This window comes from Boleophthalmus pectinirostris, unplaced genomic scaffold (assembly GCF_026225935.1).
Source record: "Boleophthalmus pectinirostris isolate CB_2022bp ecotype Guang Dong unplaced genomic scaffold, ASM2622593v1 HiC_scaffold_16, whole genome shotgun sequence".
NCBI classification, from domain to species: Eukaryota; Metazoa; Chordata; class Actinopteri; order Gobiiformes; family Gobiidae; genus Boleophthalmus; species Boleophthalmus pectinirostris.
The window spans coordinates 9549888-9566847 of record NW_026571095.1 but is presented as its reverse complement, the minus strand read 5'-3'; the positions used below and the strand labels follow the sequence as shown (position 1 = coordinate 9566847).

At 38.9% G+C, this 16960-nt stretch overlaps 2 protein-coding genes across 2 annotated transcripts in view; one reads left to right on the top strand and one right to left on the bottom strand.

The window, feature by feature from the left end:
- Positions 1-926: 926 nt before the first annotated feature.
- On the bottom strand, positions 927-12400 carry rb1cc1 (RB1-inducible coiled-coil 1). The gene is made up of 23 exons (XM_055151660.1): positions 12048-12400; positions 11098-11213; positions 10899-11025; positions 10575-10745; positions 10296-10498; positions 9804-10218; positions 9545-9715; positions 9286-9470; positions 9021-9207; positions 8501-8582; positions 8325-8389; positions 8145-8248; positions 7929-8055; positions 5520-7438; positions 5261-5447; positions 5073-5181; positions 4488-4782; positions 3837-3885; positions 3718-3765; positions 2362-2420; positions 2110-2237; positions 1896-1966; positions 927-1790 (listed from the first exon to the last, which is right to left on the bottom strand). The coding sequence occupies exons 2-23, from the start codon at positions 11166-11168 to the stop codon at positions 1713-1715; spliced, it is 4851 nt and encodes a 1616-aa protein (XP_055007635.1). The 5' UTR covers positions 11169-11213; positions 12048-12400; the 3' UTR covers positions 927-1712.
- Positions 12401-15858: 3458 nt separating this feature from the next.
- The window catches only part of agap3 (ArfGAP with GTPase domain, ankyrin repeat and PH domain 3), a 262903-nt gene continuing 261801 nt past the window's right edge, over positions 15859-16960 (top strand). The window contains exon 1 of the mRNA XM_055152051.1: positions 15859-16576. Within this exon, the coding sequence (XP_055008026.1) occupies positions 16207-16576 (370 nt within the window). The 5' untranslated portion in view covers positions 15859-16206. The remainder of the gene's footprint in view (positions 16577-16960) is intronic.

Here is a 16960-nt window from a genome sequence, read left to right as displayed (position 1 = left end):
CTTCGTAATTGTGACACTTTCAATCAGCACTACATTCAAAAGCAGGGAAGGTGTGTGTGAAAGCATTGTGAATGGTGGAAGTAGCAGGAGACGGCACATGGCAGCTTGGTCCCATTCAGCCTGATGAGACTCCCAGCAGCACTGAGCTCAGCAGGGGGTTGTAAACATTTACACTAAGAGCCTGTCCAGTGCACATGGTTAGTGCTTGCCAGCCACCTCGGTATCGAATGTTGTGTTGCATATTTTGTCATTCAGGCCTGTCCCGAAATTGTAGGAATCACACCATCAATTTATGAAGGAGCCATCCAAATGTGACAACAGGCTTATGCTAAATGGAGAAAATAGAGCTAAACATTGTTAAAACACCCCTAGACCCACATGGTAGAGAGCGCGCGGCGGAGAGCTGCTATGCCCCCCGCTGTGAACTGGGAAAGTGGGCTTGGTGGGCTTCCTGCTCACGAGGGCCGCACGTTCTTGGGCCCCGATATGAAGCCTTTTTGAAGTCTGTTTGCTGCTGCCGCGTGCCAACATTAATGTCTCCACAAAGGCAAAACACACCAAATCAAATGGACAATATAATGTGCCATTCTACATGCTACCTGAGCCACACCAACATTTAAAACTATTGATGAGACTGCTTTGTACAGTTAGGTTAAACAATATCATTAATACATTAAATCTGATCAGCTTTAGTCCAAACAGATGTAGCTGAATATGATATAAATCTCAGTATTTAGAAGTGATTAAAACAAAATTAAGTATTTTTCTTTTTGTATAAACACTTTTGTAAAAATGAAATTTTAGACAACCAATGCAATAACACGTTTGCCATTACATCATCACAAATGGATGATATTCCTGTGTAGCTAAAAACCTTTAATTATAATAATAATACAGCTAAAAATAATGAAACAATGTGGAGAATGTTTTATATTTGATTGGGTTCAATCCTTTATTGTTTGAAAACTCTATCTTTTACAATACCGTTGTATCCTGTTACTTGTGATTTTATGAATAATATACAATGTCGTCCGTTAATGAAACACAGCCACATTTCTACATATCAATCTATAATAGAGAAGTTTGTGCTGATATATTTACTCAGTTCGAACAGCTCATTTAACTTCCCTTTTCAAATCAACAAAAGCATTGTTCTGAAAGTGCATTTCGAGGATTGCAAAGATGACTGTCACCAGTCAGCCATAATGTACATCAGTATTAACAGAGGCCATACTGCTTTGTGACAAACAACTTTAAGTACATTTCAAACTACAACATTTACCTTGATAAATCAAAGAAAAATATTAATATGCATGCCATGAACATTCCTCCATAAACATTTATAATAAATGCATTTGTATTATTTAAGTTGATAATGACAGTATTTTCCACAAACGGACAAATGCTGGAAAAGAAAACTAAATATTTAACATCCAAATTTTCTTCGTTTTACACACAGGTTGCATGGCATAATGCCACAGTGTATAGGGCCATGCCCTAACAGAGTTAATAGCATTTGGTCCACAATAGCAATTCTGTTTAAAATAAAGCAAAACATTTGCAGTAGGATTTGAAAGTGAAAATTTAAAAATAATTATGTTCATAGTTCTGTTTAAGGTCTTTCAGTTTGTAAGTTATGAATTATAATGTGATGCTTCAGTTCAAAAGAGTAAGCAATATAAATAATATACATTTAAGCTCAGTCTGTGGCTTTAAACTTTCCTGTTCCAGGGAACAGCCTTCACTCTGTAGAACTTTGTTCCTAAAGGAACTTTGAATCTGTTCTGCGCCTAAAAAAGAAAAGGAAAAAAAAATACTATTAATGCTCATGTGCATAAAAGCATATAACTGTACTGGGCCCCCAAAAAGTACATTTTTACAATCAAATGTATTACCTTTTTGGCTTGACAATATTCCTTCTCCATCACCTTTCCGAGCACCCATGGTCGTCTTGAAGTCCCTGATGCTGCAGAACAAAACAGAAACATGAATAAAGATCCAATACTGTTGCACAATCACATAATTAAAGTGGAGGAAATGAGGCACATTTCAAACAGTCACCTGATGCCGTGAGAACAGATATGTGCTTTGTGCTGTTTGAATGCTCACCTGGTTTAAGGTCCAGAGCTGTGAGAGACTCTGAGTGGAGGAAATACAGGGTTGGACCCACAGTGAACAGCACGTAGTTGTCATGCCTTTCATCCAAAATAATCAGAACCAGATCTCCAACCTGGAAACTGGTACAGAGCATAGAGAGGGGGGCTCAATGAAGCAGCTTAGCTATAGGCTACAGTGAATAATTGTGTCATGTATAGAGCCAGAATGTGTAAACAGATCTACAATAGAATTGCTTGGACTTACTCTCTGATTGCAATCTTGTCCGAATGCCGTGAAGATACAGATGACATGCTCTGAGACATCTACAAAAAGAATTCAGTTAATATTGGCACTGCTAATAAAAGTGGAGTTTTTGATTTTATTGTGTAATAAACTGAGTCAAGAGTGTAAATAAAGTAAGAAAATAAAATGGAAACAACAATGGCATCTAATTTAATTGTATATACAAGATCTGCAAGAGGAACGTTTACTTTATTAACCATGAAAGATATTTGCATCGTTTTCTCAAGATGACTGGCCTACAGCTTCTTTTTTGAGATGCTAGTGCCACCCAGTGGGCAAATGGGCACATGTCAAAGTTATGTACCGCACATTGAGTCATAACTCTTACCTAATAATAAAACATATTTTCCAATACAACTCTGAGGTCAGATTTCAAATAAATTAAGCTTTGAAATCACACAAGTGGTTTCCAAACCCTGAGTTAGACTCATTCTGTAGCCAATGATCATCATTTTAAACACATATAATATTTATATATATATATATATATATATATATATATATATATATATATTTATTTTTTTTTTTTTTTTATTAATTAAATTTTTACTCAAGTAGATCTAACCCATATTTTAAACAGAGCATACTGATGATGACTATGCCTGCATGTATATTTCTTATTGTTTAGGTACTTGGAGCAGTATATTATTGCTCATAATATTCAATTAAATACTATTCTTTTGAGGACAATGACTGTCCAAACATGCTGCTCTAGATCCCTGATTTTATTTGCCGTCTTTCTCTATCCACTGCTGCTTTCATTCTCAAGTTGAGTCAGTTCCTTCTTTTTGCGTTCCATTAGTCCCTCCAACTCCAACATGGCTCCTGGGCATCTTTTACCATGTTTTGTTTAGTGTGGTTTTCTTCTGTGTTTGTGTAGTGTTTGAATCTGCTTTTCATGCTCTTCCCTTACTTCCAATGACATGCTCTGTATAACCGTACTGAAGCCAAGTTTTTCCTTTAAAACTAGGGGGATGTTGTTTCAGACTTCTTTAATGCTTTTTCTTTGAAGAAAATAAGTAGATTTATCATTAATTTGTAGTGACACTGCCCAGTAACCTTCTATAGTGTTCTACTAGGACCCATCTGTCATTACTAATTCAACCTTTTTTTTTTTTTGGACCCGTTTCGTTTACACTTTTTTTTTTTTTTTTTTTGGGATAATCTTACTTTTTACTGGTTCCATGCTTATACTCAGCTGTAAGGATGACAGTGTAACTGAAATCACTAAACATTGTACAGTACATGATGTTGTGTTATTGCTTGCTAATAGTCTTGTGAGTTGTGTGAGGTAAAAGTATCTGGTAATTTACTAACCAATCTTTGACTGAGACGCTTGTTTTCTTCTTCCTTCATATGTAGGGTCTGCAACCAAATGAAGTAATGATTTTAAATCCATAAACTTGAAGCCGTATACAGTATATGACCAATCTTACCCGCTCAAGTAGAAGTATTCTTTGTTTTTCCTCTGAGATCATGACATCACTGAGGAGAAAGGAAAATAGGTTTAGTGAAGAGTAAAAAATATCTTATCTAGTTACTTGATATTTGTGTTATATCTCAATAGCTCAACATATTTAATAGTTTGCTTCTACTCCCCCTCTCTTTTCTATCAAGCCTATGCTTTGTCTGTGCATACTGGCAGTTTTACATGCAATCCTCAACAAAGGGCTCTTTTTTCTTTCTTTCAGTAAACATTTTCATATTAACACAAAGAACTGTGTTGGGCATCTACAGTAGCCTAATTGGATGTTCTGAAGTAATACAAATATACTGTTATGGTGGTGTAATATTGTGTGTTACTTTGCTAAATGCATCCTTATATCTTATGTGCATGTACATTTTCTTTTTCATACTGCACTATATTGTGAACATTCTTATTATGTAAACATTTGTAAATCCACCAGACCAAGAATGATGGATACTGTGTAGTGTGCAATTCTTCTACAGTGTTTTCACTTATGCAAACCAAAGGCAGGGAGTGTTGTTGAAACTCAAAGTTCAACATCATTTTCAAACTCAATTTTCAAGAAAAACCTGAATACAATGTTAAGGTCCCACCAGATTTAGATGCCAAAAATGCTTACTGGACTGTCACCATGCTGGCCTCCACAGCCGATTCCACTTGTTCCTCATCTTGAAGAGCTGTTGCAGAGAGCAGTCTCTCTGTCTCTCCTATGAGCTCAGAGGAACAGGCTCCAGCAAAGGGCAGAGCAGTGGCTCCTTCTGCCCCCGTGTCAGTGGACTCCTGCACAGAGGTCGTAGGTACGAAGAAGGCAGATGATACCAGAGCTGTGCTGCGCAGGCGGTTCAGTTCCTCTTCTAACTGCTTTTTCTCCTGCATCAGGCTCGCTCGATCTTCAGACAGGGTCTCTATTAGAGCTATAGCAAAGATACAAAGAAGCCTGTTAGTGATTTTCACTGGCAGAAGTGAATCCTGGCCCCAGTTAAACCTTGAAAAGAACAGTAGAACTATCTGTCCTTCTTTAACTTTACTATATGAACAAAACTTAACCCTCAAATGCTGACTTAATCACCACTAGTAAGTCATTACACTTTGCTTTCCATTACTCAATTAAAGACTACATCTTGGGTTTCACATTTCTATTTAAAAAACAACAATTGAAGAGTTCATGAAAAGAACAAACATGCAATACATTTGAACCACATACCTTTGTCTTTCTCCTGCTGTTGGGTTACATTCTTCAGTTTTTCAGAAAGCTCATTGATGATCTGCTCCTTCCTTAGCTTCTCTCGCGTGAGCACTGTGTTGAAGTTGGTCTAAAGAGAAAAAACAGATACTTAAAAACACACCAAAAGATTACCAAAAAAAACAAAACAAAAAAATGAATATACCAACCTGCTGTTCTGCAATGAGCGATGTCTTAAGGTTCTGGATCTCCTCATTCTTTTTCTTTTCCAAAAGCTCTATCTGGCTTTGTAAAGAGTCCCTCTCCTGCTGCAGTCTCTCATGCAGGGGTGAATCCAGAGACTGTGGACCTTCAGCATCAGTACGCTCTTCAGTATGCAGTGGCAAACTTTCATCACTGAAAAGACAATGTTTGAAAATAAGTAATATTTATAGAAACAGTTAAAATATAAATTATATTATGTTTTACCTCTTTAGAGACTGCATTTCACTGAGCTCTCTTTCTAATTGTCTAATTTTGTCCAACAGTCTTTGCTCCATTTCATTCTTTTCCTGTTGCAATTCATTAAAGGCTTCTGGTGATTTAACTGTACAGGCCTCATTCTCCTCCATTAATCTATTTTGCTGTATATTTTGTGCAAACAGGTCATTTTCTGCCTGTAAATTGCTGATAACAGTCGTTAACTCCTGCTCTCGTTCTTGAAAGTTCATTAGCTGTGCCTGATGTTCTTCCTTTAGAGCAGCTAACTGTTTATCTAGGTTTTGTTGAAGTTTTTCACACTCCTCATTGTGGTTTCTTTCAGTGTCCAGGCCTTTCTGTTGCAGCTCTGAGATTTCTCTGCGCAATAACTCCATTTCTTCCTCATGGCGACCTACCAGTTCTGAGATACAGTCATCTTTCTCTGCTCTCATTAGACTGCTCAGTTCTGCCAGGCCCACTTCATGCTCTTCATTTTTGGCCTGAAGTTGTCTTTTTAAATCTTCTACCTCTTCACTAAGGACCTTGGTCTCAGCCTCGACTTGGGACTTGATAGAGTCGGCATGCTGAGTCTTAGTTTCATTCAGTAAGAGCTTTACGTCTTCAGTCTCTGACTCCTTTAAAGCCAACTCCATTTCTAATTTGCAGCGAAGTTCAGTCAGTTCTGCTAAACGTGTTTCCAAGTCCTTAATTTGATTTTCTTTTTCTTTAACCAGATTGGAGTGCTGGTCTTCTGCATCACGCAATTTGGATCTATTATCTTCCTCAATTTGCTTTATGGCCTCTTGGTTGTCTTTGGTAAGAGTCTCAAGTTTGGCGCCATGTTCTTTCTCGAGTTTCTCCTCTAGTTCTTTTAATAGAAACTGCTCTTTTACTTCAAACTCCTGACAGATCTTCTGCTGGCTGCGTTCGATCTCAACTTGCAAATTCTCAACCTGGTTAGACAGACAGTCTCTTGCATCAGACAGAACTTTGATCTCTTCTGTTTGGCCAGTCATTATCTGCTCTAGGTGCTTGATTTTCTCAGAGTAGCTGCCCTCTTTCTCTATCCACTGCTGCTTTTCATTCTCAAGTTGAGTCAGTTCCTTCTCTTTGCGTTCCATTAGTCCCTCGAACTCCAACATGGCTCTCTGGACATCCTTTACTATGTTTTGATTTGTGTGGTTTTCTTCTGTTAGTGTTTGAATCTGCTTTTCATGCTCATCCCGTAGTGTCTGAAGTTCATTTTGATGGTGAGTGCTCAGCTCCTCCTCTTGTGTTTGGCAAGTGTCTGCTATTCTGTGTACTTCCAATCTCATGCTCTGTACAACTACGCTGAAGTCATGCTTTTCTTTTATAACTTGACTTTGGAGATGATGCAGGTCGTCCTTCACACCTCTTAATTTGCACTGAGTTTCCTCTGCGGTGCACCTGTACTTCCCTATAGCCTCTTTAAGAACAGTAATTTGAGCGTTCTCCCTCTCGAGTATAGTTGTGTCCTGCATGCGCCTGTTATCTATGGCATTAATGACTGAGGAATAGAGTGACTCCACCATCATTTCAGGGCTGGTGGGGTCACTTATGGGGTTGGGTGAGGTGAGGTTCTCTTCTATTACAAACTCATTGACAGCTGACATAAAGTCTGATTCTGGGCTTTCAGCAAGAGAGTCCAGATCGAGAGAACCCTGCTGCAGAACAGGGTCCATATTTGGATGACCAATAGTTTCAAAGTCAAATGTCTGAGCGTCAATGCTGTCTGGAGATAGATCCTCCAAAGGGGCAGGTACAGGGACATCAAGTGGTTGACAGATGGGGACCTGAATGCTTAGAGAGGGTGGGGTTTTGGAGGATACTGGTGTTTCAGTTCCTGTGAAATTTTCGGATTGTGGCGTTATTGGAGTAGATCGATGAGCACTCTGACTAAAAGATGCCTGAAAAACAAAACACAACAGTTTGTTCAAACAAAGATAACACTTTCTGGTAAAACCTGTACTCATTAGAGCTGAAAGATACTGGCAGTTTAAGTGATTAATAGTGTCCAATTCTACTACTATTGTTATTCTTATAAGACTTTAATATAGATTTCACTGGATTGCAGCAGAAAGAAGGTATGCAGTGGGTAAGGTAGAGTTTTGGGAGTTGAGTCTGCTTTTTACATTTAGTAAGTTTCTTAGTGCCTCTCTGTGGATACATTTTATCAGGAAATCCCATGAGCTTGTGGTTTTGAGAGTTCAGTTTGAATCAAATAAACAATAAAGTAAGATCAAAGAGATACTACTGAAAGTTCTTCTAGTGTGCCCTTTAAGCAGACTACAGCCTTAATACTTCAAAACCTTGATAATGTTTAGTACCATTAAAGTACCATACAATTATGTATGTCTAAAAAGCAATTGAGACATGATTGACAGTTTAGTTGCTTACCCTTTGTTCACTCAGGAGGTCTGTTATAGTTCTAGACATCTCATCCACACTCTGTGCAGCTTGAACCAAGTGGCGAAGCGTCTGTATATGTTGATTGAGGGGCTCAAAGTCACACATAGTGGGAACCCTGCAACATGTGAAAATTGGATTTCAAGTCAATGGTTCAATGCAAAAATCGGTTTGGGGGAAAAAAAAAAAAAAGTTTTGTTTACATACATGAGAAAAGGTTGGACCTCAACAGGACAGCAGGATTTCAAGTACTGCAGGTCATCAAGTGAGATGTCTGGAAGTTCATCATCAAATCTTCTGGGCTTGTGTGTCTATGAAAGACAGTAAATTACATAAAGAATGCAAATCAAAATTTAAATGATTTGCTCTGTTTCATTTGTGGCTTACACAAAAGGAAGATGGAGGCCATGAATCAAGTCCTCTAAACAATCGATTTCTGAGGAAAGACTTTCCTGAAAAAGTGCAAACAAAGAAAAGATTTTAGCAAGGCTCTGATAAGTTTGACCACACATATTACATAGGACTGCTTATCGCAATAAATTTAATCTTCAAAGGTCACTTACTAAACAGTTTTCCAAAGGTTTCCCTTTTGAACTTCTCTGCCTCATACAGTTGTTTCCCATCTTTTACAAGCGCATATGCCCACTAAAAACAAACAAAGTTGAGTTTATTTAAATTTAAACTAGTCTGAACAGTAGCTTTTGTACATCAATAGGTTTTTATATCTTTAAATGGTTTGCAGATTATGCTGGTGTTTTCTGACATGTTTCTTCATCTCCTGTCACAGTGTTGTAGTTAGCTGAGTTCCATTCTATACTTTGTGATAACATTAAAGTTGTTTATGCTACTCCTACTCAAAATGACATGGAGGTACCACACACATTTCTGCCCATGCTACTTGCATTAGCCAGCAAATATAAAACAGGGAAAGCAGTAAATATTCAGTATGTTAAGCTTGGACAGAATTTTACAATTTACATGCTGTTGTAACAGGACAGAAACAGCAATGTGATACCACTCGTACACAACACAGACCTTTTTTATTTATTAAAATCGTATCTTCTTTTTTTATGTCTTACTGACCTCTTTATAGTGGCGCATAAACATTTTCCTCCTGACAACTTCGACCACAGCCAAGCAGTACATCTGGGGCACACTACTGAGAGCCTCTACCACCCTCACTCTTTCCATCAACTCTGTCAAAAGTCTGAGCAGAGCCTGTAGCTTCTCCCCATCCTGGTCTGCATGAAGCATAACATAGCAGCACCATCTAGCACAGAAAACAGCATTGTAATATAGCACAAAATAATGGAAATACTATTAAGGAGTAACCATTATATCCATTTACTTGAGTCTGACTTGAAGGTTGTTTGCAAGTTCTTGTTTGGCAGTGGTGCACTTCTTTTTTATGTCAAGCAGCTTCCTGTGGTTGTTAAGCATGATCATCAGCTGGTTTGTGTGACTCAGACAAAGGTCAGGCAAAACTGATGTATCTTTCAGGTTTTCAGCCCTCTTCTGATTGGCCAAAAATCCCTATTAAAAAACAGATCCTAGTAAGCAGTATTGGCTATTTTGAGATTTATTTTCTCCATTTGTCCCTTACTCACCTGAGCAAGTTCTTTCTGTTCATTCACCAGTTTCTTACAGCTTGCAATCATTTGATCTAGTGCATACAACCTGTCTTCAAGCCCCTTGATAGCTTTCATGTTTTGATTATCGAGCTTTGCAATTGTGTCACGACAATCTGCCAGGAAGGGTTGAATAATGCGTGGATCAAGCTGAAAGACAAATATCATTATTAACCTTTGTTTTTCAGTCACATTGACATTACAGGTTTGACAGATCTAGTCAAAGCTGGAGACTCACCCTATTTATAGAGTCAAAGCATTTCCTCACAACAGATTCTACGTCATTGGGTCGATCTTGCACATTGATCCAATCTAGTAGTGTAACATTAAAAGCAGATGCATTGGCCAGCTCTTGGGGGTCATCATCTAGTAATGCAGCTCTTAGACCCCCACTGTCAGTCATTTCATGTGTTTCCTGGTCTCCGGTCGCTTCACTTGTTGCAGTTCCAATAGCTGATATGGAAGTGGATATCACTGCATGCTGTTTTGCACCACCTGTGCAAAGCACAGATTCAGTAGATCTTTCATCTTCCGTTTCTTCTGAATATTTTTCTGGTGTGGAGCTGGATTTTTCGATGCTCTCTCTATAACTGTGCCGTGTCAAACATTCCAGCAGTGGTATCCGGGCCATTACTGCAACTGCTGTTCCAAGCCTGAAAGAATACCAGTGTTATAACACACAACAAAAACAGTTATTAAAAAAAACTAGCTGTTTCTAACTTGCACTTACTTTGTAAGTTTCAACTTGATTTCTTCCAAGTCCTGTTGATAATTTGTATATGACGTTTCAAATTTCCCCAGCAACTTTTGATATGACAGCGTGCAGTCATCCAAATTAGCCATGATTGCAGCCCAGCCTTGGTGTTGAAGATGTTCATCATGAACCAGCCTCTCACAGAAAGAGGACAGTTTCTTGGCAACTTCAAACATTTCCTGTTAATAATTATCACATTATTAATAAAGTCAAAACAAAGAATATTTTATACTGTTGTCCAAAAAAGTGACTTACAAGAGCAAGTTGTGTTCGTGAGGCAACAGTGTGAAAGACGGCTGGCATCAGCAGAGACTCCTCCACCTTGACTTGAATCTCACTCTCTATCGAGAATGTTGTCTTGGGAATTGTTGGATCCCTGTCACTCAGAATCATCTCTTTGTTGAACAGAAATATGGGATTTGTTTCCTTGTAAAAAGAAGCACATTGTTAGTGCAATGTTTGAACCAACTGATATGCACATTAACATAAAGACACACAGTTATAATATTATTACAAGTATAATAATTAAAAAAAATTGCATTTTGTATTAAAAAAAAAAACTAAAAAAAAAAAACTTACAGTGCCAGCACTGTAGCTGCAGACCCGTCTGTCTCCAGCCATACATTCCCCTCCATTGACAACAAGGACTTGATGTTGAATGGCAATCTTATATTTAGCTTGGATGGCATGTTTAAGCTCTAGTACACTGAACAAATCAAAGTATTTTAGCAGAACAGCAAGCAATCCACATTGTAATTACATAATGCCACTGTCTTACGTTTGGACAGCAAGATCAGTGTCAAATGTCAAAGTGCTGCCATTGTTGACCTGGAACACATACAACTTCATGTTGGATCGTCCAGAGTTTTCCTCATTTAGTCCGTCAGGGGCACCCTTATAAAGAAAATATAAGCACACACATTACTTAGACATACAATATTATTTCAGCACAAACAGTATATTTAATTTGTTTTAAAATGGATATTGCGATACAGACAAAACATGATGGAATTTACTTGATATAAATGTCAGCTAATTAGCATATAGTTATTCAAACTATATTGGTTAATAATGACATTAACTACAGAGAACGTTTTGCTTATATAAACTGGTAGTTAACTCAAGTTCAGTGAAATATGGTTAGGAAAGCAGCTGAGTCACTCAGTTACCATGTGGTTGTAATGTTTATTATTATTAAGTTAACATCCAGTGACAGATCTTATAATTTCTTTGTCATTTCAGATTGTATTTAAGATATTCCATATTGAGCTGAAATTGAGCAAATGGGGGTTGAAAATTACGTATACATTGCCCTTTTGAGATTCCAACAATAACGTTATACAACAACTGTACACTGAAGTTGCTATGGCAGTACATGGGTTGTTGACATGTTACAGGGATAATAATTTACAACAAGTGAGAATACTCCATTTGTTTCATAGTTGTCTGTGTACCAGTGAGTGTTTAGGAATGGCATAAGTCCGTGGTCTAACCTTGGTGTTTGGTTATTTGTGGATGCAATGCCAGAGAAAGGGCTATCAGCCACAGCTACATTGAGCTAACAGCTGTGAGCCTAGCGCTGTTTTGCTTGGCTATTTCTATCGTCAGTAAATATGACAGGTGTCACTGAACTTACGGAACTGTCTCTAAATGGCATACATTATAAACAATATAAACAAATTACACATCGAGTTGAAACAACAACAGAAACAATATCATTGGCCTTACCTCACTTTACTCGCATCTCCCTGCTGCTGGTCTCCACCTTGGCTAAGCGAGTTGGCTAGCTAACAAGCTAGCAACCAAGCTAGCTAGCTGTTTTGCTTTAGCTTGGCATACATGAGCTATCTTAGAAAGCCACTTAGCTAACGCTATCCCGACTAGGCTATACTAGACGTGCTGAAATACATGATTATCTAAGTTGAGTGCTGCACCACAGTCACATATATAAATTAAATGTAAAACATAAAGTGTAACTATGAGCTACACGAGCCAAATCACTAAAAGCTATTTGTTTATCTCCTGCAGCTAACTATGCTAACAGCCGCTCGGTGGCTGTTTGTTGTTGTCATCTGTGCGATTCGTCAGCGGTCCGTTCAGTTCAACTACACGCCTCCAGAGCTACTCTTCATTCACTTTCTCACGCTAAAATTGTAATGTTTTATACAAATAAGTTCACTAGAATTTAATTTTGAAATAATAAACCTTTAGTTAATTCGCATTTATATTTTTGTGTTTATTTTTATGTTTATTTTCACATATTGAGAAAAATAAATATAATGCACAATTGAGCATTAATGTGTAATAGTAATGACCTTTACTGTGATTCAATAACAAAAGGTAATTCTACTGGTGCAGCAGGTGTATTCTGGGTAAAGTACTGGGACTGTTGGTGCAACATGAGAGGATCTGGGGCGTGGTCATTATTAAGGCTTCAGAACATGATGTTTGCTGCAGAGTGGAGGTAGGCCTACTACATCATTTACTGAAACTTTCATTCTGCATGTCACCATGATGATGTCATTGCTTTGCCTGGGATGTTCCACGGTATACCATTAAACAAATATATCTTCTGTCTGTTAAATTAATTAATTCTACCACTATGGATCACAATACTGGCATCATGCAGAGATCATGTCTGACTCTGGCCAGTAGGATGTGTGTTGATCTCAATGTGTTGAATCCTGACTGTGTTTGTCATTTCAGAATAAAAAGTCAAGGAGCTCCTTGACACAGCTCAGGGATGAGCCCCTTGTAAACTTTCCTTTTGGTTGAGAGGGGAGTGGAGGGGACAATTTTCCAACTCTCATATGACCACAGGATTTTAACTTAGCATTTTAATAATGGTTGGGTCTTAATTCTATTTTTTATTTAATAAATGAAGAAAATTAAATAAATAAAATACACATAAAATGTATGTTCTACAGTTTCTGAAGTTGCTAAAGGTGCACTGGCTCTGCCATGTTGAATGCATCCAGCTGTTTGAATGACTTACAGAACAGTGGTCTGAAGTGAGAAAAGTCTGAACACCCCCGTAAAGATGCTACAGGCTTTTCACACCATAAGTGGCAGCAAAAGTCCTTCCCATGGAAATACTTTGAGGGAATTAACCATTTCATACCAACTAATACACTAGAGTGGAATGAGGCTTTTAAAAAAATGTTTACATACAGTTTTTATGAACTTTTTTACTCTTTGTCTATGGCGACACAAGTTACCTGATTTTATAATCATTGAATATGTAATTTAAATCATCTGAATGAATGCAGTTGTTACATTATCAAACAAAACAGGGTGGTTGAGTGCTCCCTTACAGATAGAATGATTAGCTCAGTCACCTAGAGGAGATTGCAGTAGATTGACATTGAGAGCCAGTTGAGGTGGTTCTGGTGTCATTTTCAGGTATCTCCTTCATTCTTCCCTGGCACGACCTATACATGTCTATGCATATATATGTCTCAGTTGGCCACAGAAAACCTTGGATTTGCCAAGGGAATTTAGAGGAAGTGTAGATAAAGTAGGAGCATCCCTGATTAGACTACTTCTGGTCTCTGATAAATAGTCTTAGCCTTAATAACCTTAAAACTACCATCTGCAAGTTTATTAGATTTTTTTTTAACCTGGTAGGTAATGGTTTTCTTCTGTACCGTCAAAGCATGGACACCTTTAGCCAACAACATAGATAGCATCTAGTGGTGTTATGTAAGAATACAGCAGGGCCAGATCTGCTATTTTAATTACAAACAGTACTTTAAAAATGTCCCATGCGTAAAACATAATTCTTGTGATTCGTTTTTAAATACATTTCTTGATGTATAAAACATACTTTTCTTTAGGGATGGTTATCATATGACCTACTTAGGTCACCCAGGCTATGTCTGAGCAGTGATCAGTATTGGACCTGTAATTTGTGCCCAACAAATGTTCAAAATGTGGAAGGAACCTAATACTCCATTAAAATATAGAAGGAGAGGATGATGGATGGTTCTGCATGTGAGAAAATGTTGGGAAGGGTAAATGGAAAGTATTGCTCAGAGACTGTGCAACTGGACAGTTTTTGTCTGTATGTGTCTACAACAGTCTGCAACTGTCTAAATAGCTGTGTTTCTATACCAATTCTGATTTCTCTCACTGTGTTCTTTTTAAATAGCTGAGATGTAGTTTTATGCTTATTTATTAGTAATTTATACCAGTTATTAATTTAATGACAGAGCCTAGTCAAATAATGGCTCTTGTAAAATGTCAGCTCCGTCATAATAAACAAAATTGGATTGCAGTACCAAATGTGGTCAACAGATGGTAGCAAGAGGCTGCAGATGACACTAGACTGCTCACTCAGGAGGATAAGGGTTTTCAAATATGTATTATAGTAAGAAACAACAACAATATAACAAACATATAACCAAAACAATAACATAAAACAATATGAAGTAACAAAAACATTTACATATCCAGACATGTAGACACTTTCAAAGCATCTACTCACATGTAGCATTCCCATTTCTTCTTATACACTTTACTAGTTCCACTTCAAATAAATACATGGCTTCTAGTCTAGTTTGTTATTTGCGCTTAGGGTGGAGGGAAATGCACAATTCATCTATACCTATAACCACGGGCAAATACCAGCAGGTGGCACTGTCTCCCAATGCTCTTCTTCTCTGTGGCGTAATGCAATGTGAGCTATAACATTTTTTTTGTCTGGCTCCTCATCATTCGGGAAATATTGTAGGCATGTAAGCCTATGTCATAATTTAGCATGCTGGGCAAAGGGCACCTGTTGCAAGGTTATGTGATGGTCAACTTACAAGTAGTTTTAGCCGTAGTTCTTACCTATTTGCATGAGTAGACTGCATCTGGGCCCACCTTATGCAAAGGATCTGTATCATGAGTCGCAGGGATAACATTATAAGAAAAGTAATTTAAGATTTATGCAAAATGCGAACTGGTTTTATTCAGATTACAGACTGCACAAGATTATATTTCGTGTGAAAATGCTGGTTTGTTGTGGACAGTGTCAGACGTGGCAATGCATGCAGTGTAATTGTGCATGACACAATAAGTTACACTTGTAAACTCTGAATTCATTAACGAAAAGTCCTACTGTTGGATTGAAATCTAAAATGAAACATGCTGTTCGCAAAACCTCTTATTATAATAGGCAAACAAGTAAATAATAAAATTGTGCACACTATATGAACTTGTTATGAAGTTAGGCCAGTGCTACCTTGCCCTTACACCACTGGGCAGTCGGAGATCGCGTGTCTTTTAATCGTTCAGCCATCACTACTTATAATGGAGCAGTAAACCTACCCCTAGAGCTTGCAGTAGCAATTGTATGTTGCATAACAGTCAGGTAGGTTATTATAATGATGTGCACGTTGCGATTTTCTCCCCCTCGATCAAATCCAATCACACCCTCCCCCATCTCAAGTACAATTACGTGATGGGTGACGTTTGAGCATGCGGAGGAGGGCGCTGGGCAGGGACCACTTGGACCGAAGAAGACTATTTGATTTCAGCGCAGAAACAACGGCAGTGGCGGCAGGACCAGGGAAGCCGTGCAGCTGAAGCCGAGCCCCATTGTCTCCTACAAACAGCACCACCAGGGAAACGGCTGGGGAAAGGAGGAGTGTGCGCAGAGTGGTAGGCAAGGCGCGTTTGTAAGCCACAAAAGAGAAACCAGCCCTGGACAGAGCATCTGGCCAGTAACGGAAAATGAATCACAGCCAAGTTGTAATAATATGAGCAAAAACTGCGTTTTATTGCAACGGGCGTCCTACTACCGATCGTTTTCTACTCTCGCACCTCGCGCGGACTTCTTTTGTTCGCATCGCTTCAGACCCAAATACTCGCTCTAAACTCTCCTTCAGCAGAAAGCACCAAGATGAATTTCCAAGCGGGCGTCCAAGTGTCCGGTATCTCGCAGCAGCCTCAGCCGGCCATGCCCACTCCAGGCTCGGTTCAGGCGCCTGTGCCCGTGCCGGTTCCCCAGTCCATTCCGTCCCAGTTCGGTTCCGGTTCGTCTGGAGGCTCTGGAGCTGGTCAATTCGGTTCAGGGACAGTTTCTGGACAGGGTGCTGGCCAGCCCGGGTCGGCTGGCTCGCAGTTTTTGTCCAACTCAGCGGCCATCAGAGCTGAGATCCATCGGTTCGAGTCGGTCCATCCCAACATTTACGCCATCTACGACCTGATCGAGCGTATTGACGACCTGGCCCTGCAAAATCAGATCCGGGAGCACGTTATCTCAATTGAAGGTAAAAGCCATCACACATGGGGTTTTATGTGCTGCCATTCATTCAGTGTAAACTAGCATGGGGGTGTCTGTTTTGAAGGGGGTCCTACTGCTTTCAGCTGTAAGCACACTGCTAACATTGTCACTGTGTCAACAGTCTCACTTGGAGTTTGGGGGCGTCTCTTACCCCCTTTATTTCCCATATACACAGCCTTAAGAGAAAAATGTCCCACTGTAAATGGTTACAAATCACAACAGCTCAGGGGCACATGTGCTGTCTGCCAGACTGTCCATGAGTGGCCGCTCCACCAATAGCTAAAGAACTTGAATGCAACTCAGTCTGTTCCATTTTTGCATTGACTGACTAATGTTGTGGCATATATTTCAGTAACCTGCTGTGTCACAC

Bases quoted from the DNA above. Each gene is read 5' to 3' on its own strand.
- rb1cc1 (XM_055151660.1), bottom strand. From the start codon at position 11,168: ATGAAGTTGTATGTGTTCCAGGTCAACAATGGCAGCACTTTGACATTT. The intron at 8,583-9,020 runs GTCAGTAAGACA...GTTTGTTTTTAG, and splicing joins TTATGCGCCACTATAAAGAG to TGGGCATATGCGCTTGTAAA. The intron at 3,886-4,487 runs GTAAGCATTTTT...CTTTCTCCTCAG, and splicing joins GCCAGCATGGTGACAGTCCA to TGATGTCATGATCTCAGAGG.